This window comes from Peromyscus eremicus, chromosome 2 (assembly GCF_949786415.1).
Source record: "Peromyscus eremicus chromosome 2, PerEre_H2_v1, whole genome shotgun sequence".
NCBI lineage: Eukaryota > Metazoa > Chordata > Mammalia > Rodentia > Cricetidae > Peromyscus > Peromyscus eremicus.
This window is the reverse complement of record NC_081417.1, coordinates 121,139,117-121,153,955: the sequence shown is the minus strand read 5'-3', so window position 1 is coordinate 121,153,955 and position 14,839 is coordinate 121,139,117. Positions and strand designations below refer to the sequence as shown.

The 14,839-nt window shown below is 49.0% G+C and overlaps 1 protein-coding gene across 1 annotated transcript in view; it reads left to right on the top strand.

Moving 5' to 3' along the window:
- Window positions 1-5,329: 5,329 nt before the first annotated feature.
- Window positions 5,330-14,839, top strand: part of Mroh7 (maestro heat like repeat family member 7) — a 51,792-nt gene continuing 42,282 nt past the window's right edge. Inside the window, exons 1-3 of the mRNA XM_059254616.1 lie at window positions 5,330-5,378; window positions 10,344-10,378; window positions 11,430-12,608. Of these exons, the coding sequence (XP_059110599.1) occupies window positions 11,504-12,608 (1,105 nt within the window). The 5' untranslated portion in view covers window positions 5,330-5,378; window positions 10,344-10,378; window positions 11,430-11,503. The remainder of the gene's footprint in view (window positions 5,379-10,343; window positions 10,379-11,429; window positions 12,609-14,839) is intronic.

Genomic DNA, 14,839 nt, shown 5'->3' with positions numbered 1-14,839 from the left:
TTTGACCCTCACTGGAGAGAGTTCCCTTCCAGACTCGACACACGCACAGTTCTGCAGCTGAGATCTGGTGGGAGGCAGGAGCCTGCCTGCAGAAGTACCTAGTCCTCAGGTCTGGCCACTCCTGCAGCCTGGGCGGAGAGAGCTCAGAAACCCTGCCCTCCTTCTAGCCCTCATCCTCTTCCCCTCACCCCTGCTGATCTTAGCAGGCTAAGCAGAAAATCCTGCCACCCCCGAAATGACCTTTGAGCACAGCAAGAAGCAGTGGAGGACTGGAGGGAGTCGGGACCCCTGGTGGGATCTATTCTGGCTAGGGATCTATTCTGGTTGCTCTGGGGTTCCTGCCTTGATTTACCCCTGTGTGGAAGGAGGCAGATGAACTGGACCATCTCTTTACTCCTTTCAATCTAGACCTTCTTCCTGTCCTGCTCCAGGGACAAGAACAGATTAGATCTGCCCTAGGGACATGAATTTCCTTCTATCTGAGATGGTGGCTGATAGAGAGGGCTGGGATGGGACTTGATAGTCTTGGTATGTGAACCTGGGTGAGCACAGGCCACCTCTGGGGCAGCCGGGCAGGGCTGAGTCGCCTGCTCAGGCAGAGAGAGAGGGTTCTAGAGGCAACAGGATGAAAAAAGTTAGGGACTGCCCTTATTTCACAGGCCAGGGAACTTAAAGGAGTCAGAGCCAGCTGTGAGAAGTGTGCAGAGGGACAGCAGCTGAGAGGGTAGGGGACAGCAGAGTGACGCTGGGTGACAGTGAGCGGCTAAATGAGGGGCCTGCTTTTAGGCATTCCTCGGCAATGACAATGAACGAAATGTAGTTTTTGCTTTTCCAAGGAGTTTATTTCTTGTCACAAGACCCCCGACAAATGGTTCCTGTGTCCCCATGTCACAGAGGACTGTCCCAAGTCACATTTCTGCCACCTGTAAGCACAGGCCCTGCTGCCTCTTCTTCACCCCAAGTGACAATGGGAAGGGCATTATTTTAGGGTTGTATTTAATACCTGGCTGAACAAATCTCAGTGGAAAACCCCAAAGCTCTGCTTTTAAAAACATTAAAAAGTTTTTTGTTTTTGTTTTTTGTTTTTTTTGGGGGTGGGCAAGCTGGCTCAGTGGGTGAAGGTGCTTGCCACCAAGCCTCATGACCTGAGTTCAATCCTCAGGACCCGTACGGTGGAAAGAGAGAACCAACTCCTGCAAGTTGTCCTCTGACTTCTACGCATACCCCCACTCACCACAAAATAAATGTAATTAAAAATGAGAGTATTTAAACCTATTTTGTGTGTATGTACTGTGTTTGCCAGTGCCCAGGCATTTGTGTGTGGAGGCATGTATGGAGGCCAGAGGTCAATGTTAGGTGTCGTTTACTTCATTAATTTTTTTTTTTATTATTTTCTGTGTAAGGGTGTGTGAATGTGAGTGCAGGTACCTGAGGAGGCCAGAGGCACCCGGATCCCCCTGGGACCGGAGTTGAAGCTCCATAGGATGGTTGTGAGCCACCCTATGTGGGTGCTGGAAACCTAATTTGGTTCCTTGCAGTAACAGAACGCTCTCTTAACCACTGAGCCATCTCTCCAGCCCCCACCTTAGCGTCCGAGAGCCTCCCCTTCACCCGGGGCTCACTGACCAGGCAAGGCTGCCTGGCCAACCAGCCCGAGTTATCCCCTTTCTCTCTTCTCCCTGTGCTAGGGTCACAAGCGTGCTCCATCATGCCTGGCTTAAAACTTAGTTCTTCAGGAAGACCCTTGATGTTCAGAAGCGTAGATGAGGTGGTGGAGGCAGGAGTTCAAAGCCATCCTCCACTACATAGCAAGTTTGAGGCTGTCGTGGAAATCACGAGACTCTGTTTCAGAAATTAAAGCAAAAAGTTCTGGGACTCTCAATGGTAGAGCATTTGTTCTGTGTGTGTGCGTATGTGTGTGTGTGTGTGTGTGTGTGTGTGTGTGTGTGTAACCCCCAGTACTGGGGGAACAAAGGGGGGCTGTTGAAAAGGAGGGCTCTGATAACGTAGCATTTCTCTTCTTCTTTTGCATGTATATGTGTATGTGGTGTGTGGCGGCCAGAGGTTGACCTCTGTCATCTTCTTGGATGCTGCTTCATCGTATATATTGAGGCAGGGTCTCTCACCTGTTGGCTAGGCAACTCTAGCGAGTCACCTTGCTCTGGGGATCCTTTGTCTTTGTTTCCTGAGCACTGGGATTCCAGGCAGGCCCCTGTGCCCACCCAGCTGTCACGTGGGCGTTGAGGATTAGAACTACAGAACATAGAAAGCCACTTATTCTATGGCAAACATGAGTGGGTGTGGCCTGGGAACACGGGTTCAAGTTTTCCTAAATGAAAAAGGTTACTTGGGTTTTTATGATGCTAGAGAAAGCATCAGTGTATTTAGAGAGCGCAGTGGGGCTCCAGCAGGGGAGAGCACAGACATAGAGGCCGTCTGATGGGATTCTCAGTGTTAGAGCTGGAGGGGAGCTAGCTGTGTCGTAGCGATACTTTCTAAGACCTTCGAGGAAGAGTCAAGATGTTAGGTCACGTGTAGGTGGTTGGTAATAAGTGGCTATTAAAAGTAGTTAGGAGACAGGCATGGTGTCACACACCTTTAGTCCTAGCACTCGGGAGGCAGAGCCAGGAGGATGCCCAAGTCCGCGTCTGTTTCCTCTTTCCTCTCCCCATCCCTCCCCCCTCCTCTGCTGCGCATATCTGAGATAAGGTTCTAGAACTAACTATGTAGATCAGGCTGGCCTTGAATTCACAGAGACCTGCCTGGTTCTGCCTCCCAAACGCTGGGATTAAAGGAGTGTGCCATCACACCCAGAAGTAAGGGGTGTTTATTAATGCCAACTGCAAAACAAAGGAAATGCCTTACTTTATTGATTTCAAAGGGAGGGATCTCTGACTAGAGATACAGCCTTACTGTGTGGTGAATGTCTGTGAGGCTGCTATGAGCTAGATTAGGTATGATACATAGCTGTAAGTCAGGTTGCCTTGGACCTAGCGGCAGGATGCTGTTGTCTTGCCCTACCTGGGGTCTCCCGTGTGACAGTCACAGCAGAGAGCCATCTGCTGTACTAGGTAGGGATGGGGAGGAAGCTATGGCTGATCTCACAGTCACAGCATCTGCAGCCTGACAGCAAGGACACCCCTCCTCCTCCCCTTGCGGTTCTTAGGATTGGACCTGGGGCCTCCCACATGTTAGGCGAGCTCTCTACTACAGTACTTAACTCTGAGCTCTTTTTTTAAAAACTTTGTTTTGAGGCAGGATCTCACTAAATTGCTAAGGTGGCCTTGAATTTCCTGTATGTAGTCCATTCAACTTTGTAGTCCCCCTGTCTCTGCCTCCCGAGCAGCTGGGATTGCAAGCGTGTGCCACCAGACCTGCTCCTCTGAGATAGGAATGCACTTTACAGCTCATGCGGGCCTTGAACTCATAACCTTCCTCGCTCTACCTCTCGAGTGCTGGGATTACAGGTGTGTGCCATGGCTAAGGAAGGACTTTATTGTTTTATGTGTGTGGGGGGGTGTTTTGCCTGCATCTGTGTCTGTCTACTGTGCGTGTGACTGGTGCCCAAGGAGTCCGGAAATGGGCATCTGTTCCCCTGGAATTGGAATTACAAATGGTTGTGAGCCACTGTTTGGGTGCTGGGAATCAAACCTGGGTCCTCTTGAAAGAGTTGCCAGTGCAGTGAACCATCTCTCCAGTCCCAGGAAGGACTTTTCTTTTTTTTTGGTTTTTCAAGAAAGAGTTTCTCTGTGTAGCTTTGGCGCCTTTCCTGGAACTCACTTGGTAGCCCAGGCTGGCCTTGAACTCACAGAGATCCGCCTGGCTCTGCCTCCCGAGTGCTGGGATTAAAGGCGTGTGCCACCACCGCCTGGCTGGGAAGGACTTTTCTAGGCAAAAGAAAACTTAGTCATGTTTCTACGCTGTAGGGAAGGAGGCGGGAGAAGAGGAATTCTGGCTGACACCAGCCCCTGAAGGAAGGAGCAGGGACCAGGTGTGGGTAGAAGCAGGAAGGACAAAGAGCTGGAGTCAGGGCAGGAAGAATGAGTCCAAGGCAGGCAGGAAAGCATTCAAGAATGCCAATCCTGAGCCTGTGAGATTGCTCTGCTGGTAATGGTACCCGCCATGAGCCCATCATTTGAGAAGGATCCCTGGGACCCACATGGTGGGAGGAGAGAATGGGCTGTAGCAAGTCTGACCATCACATGCTACAGTCCATAAAGTACACACACACATGCGCACACAGAGTAAATAAATGTTAAAAAAAATCCTGTTATTCACTGACAGGCGCTGAGGATGCTGAGGACACACGAGACCATCTGATGAGGCCGGTTCTATGACATTGCGTCTCTGAACAATGTCTCACATCTGAGAACATCAAGATTTATTGACCTGCGTGTGCATCACATACCAGAAGATGGCATCAGACAGTTGTGAGCTGCTGTGTGAGTGCTGGGAATTGAACTCAGGACCTCTGGAAGAGCAGCCAGTGCGCTTAACCTCTGAGTCATCTCTCCAGCTCCCTCACTCTCATTTTGTACACAGTACCTTCCAAGTGCTTCGTCCCTGTAATCCTAATCATTTTAAGGTATTGCTCATCATTAAAGTGGTGTTCTTGGGAGCTGGGCAGCAGTGTTACCTTTAATTTCAGCACTCGGAGACAGAGACAGGAGGATCTCTGTGAGTTCAAGGCCAGCCTGTTCTACAGAGTGAGTTCCAGGCCAGCCAGGACTGTTACACAGAGAAACCCTGTCCTGAAAAGCAAAACAAACCAGCCAAACAAAAATGTGTTCTTGGAAGAGATAGCCAAGTTTTCTTTACCACAGTGAGCATCTCTGGGCTGTCCTCCACCCCACCCTGCTCCACACTCTTATCGGTCCCTGATGAAGCAGGGTGGAGCAGGGAAAAGATCAAGGCCTGGAGTTCATTTGTGCCTTGGCTTTTGACCGTTCTCTTCCTGGATTGCCTGGCTTCAGAGCAATTGTAAGATAAACAGAGGTGTAAGGTCACAGGAGCCGGGTGGTGGTGGCACACGCCTTTAATCCCAGCACTCAGTAGGCAGAGGCAGGCGGATCTTCGTGAGTTCGAGGCCAGCCTGGTCTACAGAGCGATATCCAGGAAAGGTGCAAAGCTACACAGAGAAACCCTGTCGGGGGTCGGGGGGAGGTCACAGGAGCTGTGCTTGGATGCTTTGAAGAAGACTCACTGAGACTCAGCCTTTATTTGAGTCAAGTCCTGTCTAAGTGACGTTGGGGTCTGAAGACACATCCCTTATTCTAAAGATTCCTGGGCAGGACCAGGAACCTTATTGGCTGGGGGACTTCCGGATCATGGTGACCTCACAAAGACTGCAAGTCCAGCCTGGGCTGGGGGGAGCCCAGGTAAGTTGAAGGGTGGTTTTGGGAAAGTACCAAGGGTAGAGTCAGCCTCCACAGCCTCCACAAGGCAATTCCTACCTTGACCCCAACCCCTGCTAGGTAAAAGTCTCCTGGTCTGGCTATAATTCCACAGTTGTTAGCGCATACCTTTGGATTAAAGTTGACTTTTCTGTTGCCATGTGGATGCCCCAGGCTCACAGAAAGTTTAGCTAGCTGTCTTGAGAGTGGAGAACAGGGGAGGTGAGGGGGGAGTGAGAAGACCCAGAGAGAATGTCACAGACCAGGACAGGGGGACATGCAGAGGACCTGAAGCTAGAGAGTCTCCTTTTCTCACCCAGGGAAGGATGGTGTGTAGAGGAACATTTGTGGAAGGCTGAGTGTGGCCCAAGGGTGGCAGAAGGACTGGGATGAAACTCAGGAAGGCACTTTTTCCACTTCGGGAATCCTGAATCTCTGTGGTGCTGTGGGGGAGGGTGTGGGGTGAGAGGCCTCCTCTGCCCCTTGCTGAGGACTTTACAAAAACCGCTTTAGTTCCGTGAACACTCTCAATGTGCTAGTAAATGAGGGCAGTAATACGTATCTTGAAGAGCTGTCATTCATTCATTCATTCATAGCTGTCATTCATTCATTCATTCATTCACTCATTCACTCACTCATTCACCTAGCTGAATGCTTTCCGAATATCTGCTCTGTACCAGTCACTGTGCTTCTGGAAAACAGGAGTAATAAACAGACACCTAGTTCATTTTCTAGTGTGGAGACATATGAGAAAACAGAAATCTGCCATCAGAGGGATGGATCGCAGGAAGAGGATTCCTTAACAGCATTTGGGATCTCAGGAGGATTTCCTGGCCAGGGAGACTTCAAAGCTGGTCTGAAATGTGACTATTAGGCATGAGCCAAAGGAAGGGCTTGAAGGCTAAGTGGGTAGCTGGGGAGAGTTCACAGGAAGGGGAAAGACTTTGAAAAGCTCTGTAGCAAGAGAGAACCCCAACACATCTGAGGTGCCAGAGAAGCTGAGACTGGTTGAAAAGTGGGTTCAAGGCCAGGGCAGGAGATGGATGTGGCTGGAGAGGTGGAGGGAGTTACCTGTGGCCTGAGGGCCCTGCTGAAAGAACCCCAGAGACCAGTGTGCATACCCCAGGCTGTCTTTCAAATTGCTGCTCATCCATAGGTAATACTCTCTGGTTGCTAGCAAGATGGTTTTTTTTTTTTTTTTTTAAATAATGGTAGGGCATGCCTTCAATCCCAGTCCTCAGTTGCTCAGGCAGGAGGATCACCGGTTTAAGGTCAGTCTAGGCTACATAGCAGTTTTAAAGGCAGCCTGGGTTGCATAGTGAAACCCTATTAAAAAAAAAAACCCCAAACCAAACAACCTAACAAAAATAACAACGAAACAACAACACTCTTACGGTTGTTGCTCTTGGTGTTTTGATGTGGACATTTTTAGGTTTATCCCAGGTTTGCTTGCTTTTTCTGAATCTATAGGCTTGGATCTTTTATTAATTTGGGATGTTTTCAGCTATTATTACTTTGAATGTTCTTCAACGCCCTTTTTTCTTCTGAGACTCCAAGCATAGAATACTAGATACTTTGTTCTTGTCTCCAAGAGTCTGCTGTTTTTTCCTGTTGCTCATATTAAGTGCATTTCTAGTTTATTTTTTATAGATTTATTTATTTATTGTTTATTGAGACAAAGTCTCACTATGTAGGCCAGGCTGGCCCAAATCTTCATTTTTTTCTTCTTGAGGTATGCAATCCAGTCAGGGCTGGAACTTGCTATGCATCAGAGGGAGACATCTGGTCCCTCTGCTTTCCCATTCCCCAGGGCTGGGTACGGGCCTGGATGACCATGCATAGACAGATTAAGCAGATCTTAGCGATTTGTCCTTGAGTTCAGGACTCTGCCCTCTGTCTCTACTACAGAGTCCATCAGACAAGCTTTTCAAAATTCAGTTACTGGGGGAGAAGAGGAAATGGGAGTCATTGCTTAGAGAATGTGTTTCCATGACACCAGAAGAACACATTCTAAGGAGATGGATGACGTATTTTCTATTTATTTATTATTTCTCTTCTCTCTCTCTCTCTCTCTCTCTCTCTCTCTCTCTCTCTCTCTCTCATCTATCTATTTTTGTTTGAGATAGAGTTATACTCTCTATCATAGGCTAGCCTGGAACTCAGGCTGTACTCAAACTCCCAGTACTTCTCTTAATTCAACCTCCTAAGTATAGATGTGAGTCACCATGCCTGATTTTGTTGTTTGCAACAAGGTCTTACTCAGTAGCCCAAGGTGGCCTCAAACTTGTGATCCATTCTCAGCCTCCTGAGCATTGAGATCTCAATGCTTTCCCACCACACCTAGGTCTAAGAGGCCAGATCTTTTTTTTTTTTTTTTTTGGTTTTTCGAGACAGTGTTTCTCTGTGTAGCTTTTTTTTTTTAATGATTTATTTATTTATTATGTATACAGTGTTCTGTCTGCACATATCCCTGCAGGCCAGAAGAGGGTGCCAGATCTCATTACAGATGGTTGTGAGCCACCATGTGGTTGCTGGGAATTGAACTCAGGACCTTTGGAAGAACAAACAGTGCTCTTAACCTCTGAGCCATCTCTCCAGCCCCTCTCTGTGTAGCTTTGTGCCTTTCCTGGGACTCACTTGGTAGCCCAGGCTGGCCTCGAACTCACAGAGATCCGCCTGCCTCTGCCTCCCGAGTGCTGGGATTAAAGACGTGCGCCACCACCGCCCGGCAAGAGGCCAGATCTTACATTAAATTTTGTTTGTTTGTTTGTTTTTTAGACAAGGTTTCCCTATGTAGCCCAGCCTATCTTGGGACTCACTGGGTATTCCAGGCTGGCTTTGAACTCCTGCCTCAGTTTACTAGTTCTGGGACTCTAGGTGTGTCCTAACATACTGAGCTGTTTGTTAAATGTTCTTACACACACAGGAGCACACTCATATAGAGATCATCGAAACAGGGACATTCCAGACAGGATATGTTTAGTACTTTGGCTGCGATGATGACAGTCCATATGTGTGCATATGTCCAAATATGTACATTAAACACAGGCACCGTGCTTGTTTTTGTAAAGCAAGGTCCTGTGTAACCCAGGCTGGCTTTGAAGTCTGATCTTCCTGCCTCTCCGAAGTGCTGGGATTACAGATGTGTGACAGTCTCTGCTCCTCTTTTTGTTAAAAATTAATTTAAAAAATATTTCATGCAACTGAGTGTTTTGCCTGAATTGTTTGTACAACGTGTGCATGCAGTGTCTGTAGAGGCCAGAAGAGGGCATCAGATCACCTGGAACTGGAGTTACAGATGGTTGTGAGCCACCATGTGGGTGCTGAGAATTGAACCTGGGTTCTTTGGAAGAGCGGCCCCTTAGTCCCTTAACTGCTGAATTGTCTCCAGTCCCCTCCCTTTTTTTTTTTTTTTTTGAGACAGGGCCCTTCTGTGTAGCCCATGACCAGGCTGGCCTGGAGCTCACTGAGATCTCCAGGCTCTGCCTCCCAAATGCCGGTATTAAAGTCATGTGCCATCAGGCCCTGCTCCCCTCATTCCGCTTAATGAGCAACACCCACATGGTGGAGGGCAAGCCATGAGTTGCCTCACACTTTCAGGACTCTGAAGACTTGACCTGCAGCAGGATGGAGGAGGAGGGCAGGGAGCAGGAATGTGTCAGGGAGAGTCTATCTGTCCTGTCCATCTGTCTGGTGGAAAAGGAAGGGAAAGGCTGGCTTGAGACTGTCTGCCAGGCACAGGACTTACTCACTGCCTTCCAGGCCATGCCAGTCTGTATTACTCCAGGTCAAAAATGCTCCCTTTGATAACTCTGTGTGTGTGTGTGTGTGTGTGTGTGTGTGTGCGTGTATGTGCAAGCACCTGTGTATATGACATAGAAACAGATCAAGAGCAAATGCAGGTCCCTCATCAAGTAAAAGGAAAAATGATGGGCATAAACTTAAGACCAGAGCTTTGCCAAGGAACTCGAAATCAAGGTGCCCCAACTTTATCAACCCCTTTCAACAGGTAAAATAGTTTTTGGAGGCGATGGTAAGGCTACTCTTCCTGCTTTGCAGGCACCAGGTGTTAGGAGTGCATGTGGCTTCCCCTGGGTACCATGTTACTGACTGCCCTCTGCCACAGCCTCTAACAAAAAGCAGGAGAAAGGTAACATAGGAAAGCCTTCCGCAGGCCTCACACTTCCTGCCAGACGCCATAAGGGCGATGTCTCTATAGGACAGGGAGCCAGTGGGGAAAAGTCTCTTGTCCACGTTCATTCACTCACACCAGTAAGATGAGCTGACCTATGAACTTGGGACGACATGACTTCAAGTGTATGATCCTTCCAAAGCCAAGCCATACAGATGCAGGTCGGTGGAGTGAACAAATGATTTAGGGAACCAGTACGTGAGTGAATAAGAAATGAATGGAAAAGGAAGTGAGCTAGTGAAAGAACGGATGAGCAGAACAATAAGGAGGTAAAATCGGGAACCCAAACGTTATTGAGTGCCTCCTGGGCTCGGGTGCCATGCCAGAAGTCAGGAATCAGCAATGAGCAAGGCAGAAGCAGTTTCTGAGGTTTCGAGGTTCTTGCCTCGTAGGGAAGCCAGAGGAGTGTATCAGGAAAAGCGAAGCCCGCAAGATGCTCTGAGAGCTGACAGGTGGCCCTCACCTGTTTGGGGAACCTACAAAGGCTCAGTTTTAAGTGGTAGCTGGGGTAGGGAAATGGAAGAGAGGCACCCAGCCCGTGGAAGGCCCAGACCTGCAAAGGTGGAGTGGGAGGGAGAGAGGGTTTAGGGAGGGCTGCACAAGGTGATGCAGAAGAGGCTTTTAGGTTCTGCTAACAACTGGCGACTGTTCTAAGGACAACAAGAAGCCATAGACGAGTTTAGCCAGAGGGTAGGTGGCACAGAGATGGTCTTGGTCTCTCTTGCCCTGACTTTGACTTCCTTTGTATATCTTCCCAGGGGCCCACTCCTGCTTAAGAACAACATGCTGGCAGGTAAGCTGCTCTTCTAGGTCCTATAAGGGGAGGGTGGCTCAGGGATAGGGTCAGGAGGCAAGGGATTGGGGAATTCACCCACTGTTAGATTGCTGGGCAAGTAGGTTCCATCTTAGGAACTGTTGCGTGCTCCCTTGCCAGGCTGTAGGGTGCTCTGCCGAGGGACCTTTGAGACCCTGGGCTGTGACCACATGCAGAGTAGTTCTAATGACTTAGGGGTTTGTCCCAAGATCCAGGGATCCTTGTTGGTGAACTGAGGTCACATGGGCCTGACTGAATATTGGATAACTCATAACAAAGTACCTTATTCTTTCCTTCAACCTTTAAGTGGGAGAGATTGCTCATTTGCCTTTTTATAGACTGACTTGTGTGCCTGGTACACTGTCTGGAAGCTGGAGATTCTCCGGGATCAAGGATACTCATAGTTACCCCTCTCCTCCGTTTCCTTTTCCTCTTTCCTCCCTTCTATCCTTCTATCTACCCTCCCTTCTTCCCTTCCTTCTTTCCTTCCTTCCTTCCTTCCTTCCTTCCTTCCTTCCTTCCTTCCTTCCTTCCTTTCTCTTTCTTTCTTTCTTTCTTTCTTTCTTTCTTTCTTTCTTTCTTTCTTTCTTTCTTTCTTTCTTTCTTTCGTTCTTCCATTTTTGGAGACAGGCTGGCCTTGAACTATCCTCCCACCTCAGCCTCCTAAGAGCTGGGGTTACAGGTGTGAGTCACCGTGTCTGGCTAGAATAACTGCCGTTCTTGACACCTAGAGCTTGTCTCTAACAGGGCTCAGTCATTAGAATGAAGAGGGATGAGTATTTTGGTAGGAGAGCTGAGATTGGCAAGGCACAGTGGGAGGTACCAAGCCAAAGGCAGTGTATTTGTTCAGAACACAAGGTGAGGAGGAGCAGGAGGAGGTCAATATCCACGACATGGAATGGAGAGAGTGAGAAGGAAGCTGATGTGTGATGGAGCTGGGAAAGGGAGCTGGTAACAGCAAGAGGCCCTCATCTGTGACAGGGGCGCACAGGACAGGGTTCTAGCAGGATGCGTTCATCTTCTCTCTCAGGAGTGCTGCAGGGAGCCCCACAGTCAGCAGTTGGAGAGAAGGGACAGCGGCATTAAGAGGCCTTCAGACTGGACATGGCCCTGAGTCGGGGTGCTAGTCTCATTCTCCATAAAGACCTAGAGAAGACACCAAGTCTCAACTCCTACAAGGTCCCAGGAATAATGTCCAACACCATGCCTAGGCCCACCCCAGACCTGACCCTTGCTCCTCTCCCAGCACATGGCTTGGCTCTTACTCCAGTCCTTCATCCAGCTCCAAGTCCTGACCCGGAGGGGGTCCCTGGCCTAGTGTCTAATAACATCTCCAGCCCCAATGCCAGCGGAGCCACGACTCCAGCCTCCATCCAGATCAACAGCTGCTCTGTGGACACTGCAGACCAGAGTTTGAACTACATCTCCAGAGCTGACTCAGCAGGGACTCTCCATCCAGACTCACAACCAGCTGGAAGCCCCAGCTCTACACAGGCTGCTATTTTAAGTCCAGAGAATTCTTCTAGGCCATGCTCTGAGGATGCCCCCAAGTCCCTTTCAAACAAAGTTTTTGATTTGGGTCAGAGTAACTCTAATCCATCCAGGCCCGAGTCAAATCTATTTGTAAGGGCTCTTTCCAGAGATGCCCTGGTCCGGAGTCAGAGCATCTCTAGGCAGGGCTCACAGGTGCCTCTTCTTCTAGCCTCCAACACTTCTTTGGACCATATGCGCTCTGGGAACATCTCCAAGGTGAACTTGGGTACAGTCTCAAACCCAAATGAGTCCATCGCATTGACTTCACGTACTATTTTTGCATCTGTTTCCAAAGAAGCTTTGAGTGCATCCTGGAACACAGGCTCCAAGGGGTCCATTTCCAGCAGCCAACCCAGGACTGGTTTAAATGTGACTGTCACTCGGGCTTCACGTGTTAGCCTGATTCCTGGTTCTAGCGAAGGTCTCAGCTTGCACTCAAGTGCCCGAGCACCCAACTCCACTCTCTCTCCATCTTCCTGCATGACACTGATCCTGGGCTCTGAGGCTCTGAGCGTGGACTCCAGCTTCATGGTGAGCGACACCTCCACCTTGACCCTGAGCAGCCAGCGAGAAGATTATTCCGAGGACAACAGCATCCGCACCATGCCCCTGGAGGGGAATCTGGGGAAGTGGGACAGCCTGCAGGGTGTCACGGCTTTCCGCAGCCCTCCTGAGGGTGAGTAGGGAAGAGGAGGTAGCCTAGAAGGATTATGTATTCAGAGCCACAAGGCAGGGTGGGCAGTGGAGAGGAATGAGAAGGGAGCAGATGCACTCACGACTCACAGCAGAGTGGCAACCATGCTCTGGCCAGCGCTTTGGCCAGCTGTATGACTTGGGAGCTACTCAGCCTCCTTGAGTGTCAATTTCTTTAACTGTAATATGATAATTTTTTTTTTTTTGACAAGGTCCCACTGTGTATCTCTGACTGGCTTAGAACTCACTATGTAGACTAGGCTGGCCTCGACTTTACAGAGATCCACCCAGCTTTGCATTATCAGTGCTGGGATCTCATTGCTGTTCCACCAGGCAATAATCGTTCCATTCTGTCCAAATCCTGAGTCCATCCTGTAGATGTAACCGTCTTATTAAATAAGAAACACAGAGCCAATTGCAGAGTTAAAAGCCCAAGAGGTCAGGGGCGCCACCATCCTCTAGTCATAGGCCCCATTCAGAATGTCTTACTCTTTTACATAAATGTTAGCCCTGACTCCCTAGGCTGGCTTGGCCAGAGGAACAGGGCATCTTTAGGCTTAGCATGATCTCCTCTGCAGAGATTTGAAGAATCCATTCCGGCCCTGATCTCTGGAGCCAATGTCTCCCTCCTGATACACAGGAGGGTCTGTTGCTGTGCATTCTCTCAGTTGGTATTTCTTCCATATTTTTTTGGAGACAGGGTCTCGTGTAGCCCAGACTGGTCTCAAACTTGCTACATACTGGAAGGATGAACCTGAGCTTCAGATCCCCCTGCCTTCACATTTCAAGTGGAGAGATTCCAGGTGTGTGCCACCACATCTGGATCAATCAATAGTTCCTTTTTTGTTCCTGTACCAATGCCATATTGTGATTATGCATGTGTGTGTGCGTGTGTGTGTGCGTGCGTGCGTGTGTGTGTGTGTGTGTGTGTGTGTGTGTGTGTGTGCATATGTGTACAGAGGTCAATCTCAGATGCCACTTCTTAGGAGCCATCCATCTGTGTTTTGAGACCCACCAGCACCTCTCATCGGCCTGGAGCTCACTGAGTAGGCTGGAGGCTGGCTGGCTAGGGAGCTGCAGGACTCACCTGTCTTTGGCTCCCCAGCACTGAGATTGAAAACACAGACTAAAATATGGGCTTTTTCCTTGGTTCTGAGGATTGAACCTAGGTTCTCATGGTCGTGTTACGAGCACTCTACCGACCAACCGAGCTATCTCCCCAACCCTCATCTTGTGGTTTGAGAAATTATCATGATGTCTAGGCATGGTGGTACAGGATGTGATCCTGGCACTCAAGAGGTGAAGGCAGAGAGAGTAAGAGCATATGGCCTGCCTGGGTTATATATAGCAAGTTCAGGACCAGCCTGTGTTATGAGACTGTCCCAACAAAGTAAAAAGCAAGCAGGCAAACAAACCCATGGCTTTGTAACTATGTATGCATATCTGCCAAGGTGAGAAACCATTCATAAAACCCCACTCAGAGTCACTAGACATTGGTAAACCTTCACTCCTCCATACACTTTCATTAACTGCTGTAATACTTATTGATTTATTTGTTTATTTACTTATTTTTGGTTTTTCGAGACAGGGTTTCTCTGTGTAGTTTTGGTGCCTATCTTGAATCTCGCCCTGTAGACCGGGCTGGCCTCGAACTCACAGAGATCTGCCAGGCTCTGCCTCCAAGTGCTGGGATTAAAGGCGTGCGCGGCCACCGCCCGGCCCCACTGATGTGATTTTGAGACAGGGTCTTGTTCTGCAGTCCACACTGGCCTCAAACTTGAACCCCTTGTCTCTGTCTCCCAGGAATGAGGTCACAGGAGCATGCCACACCTGCATCTTGAAGACTTTATTTTAAGTTAATTAATAAACTTTTTGTGCTAAGGATTGAACCCAGGGCCTTGGACATGTTACACAAGTGTCCTGCTCACTGAGCTATATCCCAAGGCTTTACATTTTATATAAGTGGAGTTATATTATTTGTGACCCTTTGTGATTATTTCACACAGCAACACATTTTTAAGTTTCACTCCTTCTGGAGTGTGGGCCAGCCCTTCACTCTTTTTTGGGGGGAGGGGTTCGAAACAGGGTTTCTCTGTGTAGTCTTGGCTGTCCTGGAATTTGCTCTGTTGTCCAGGCTGGCCTTGAACTCAGAGAGATCCACTGCCTCTGTCTCCCGAGTGCTGGGATCAAAGGCTTGTCTCGTCACCCGCCAAC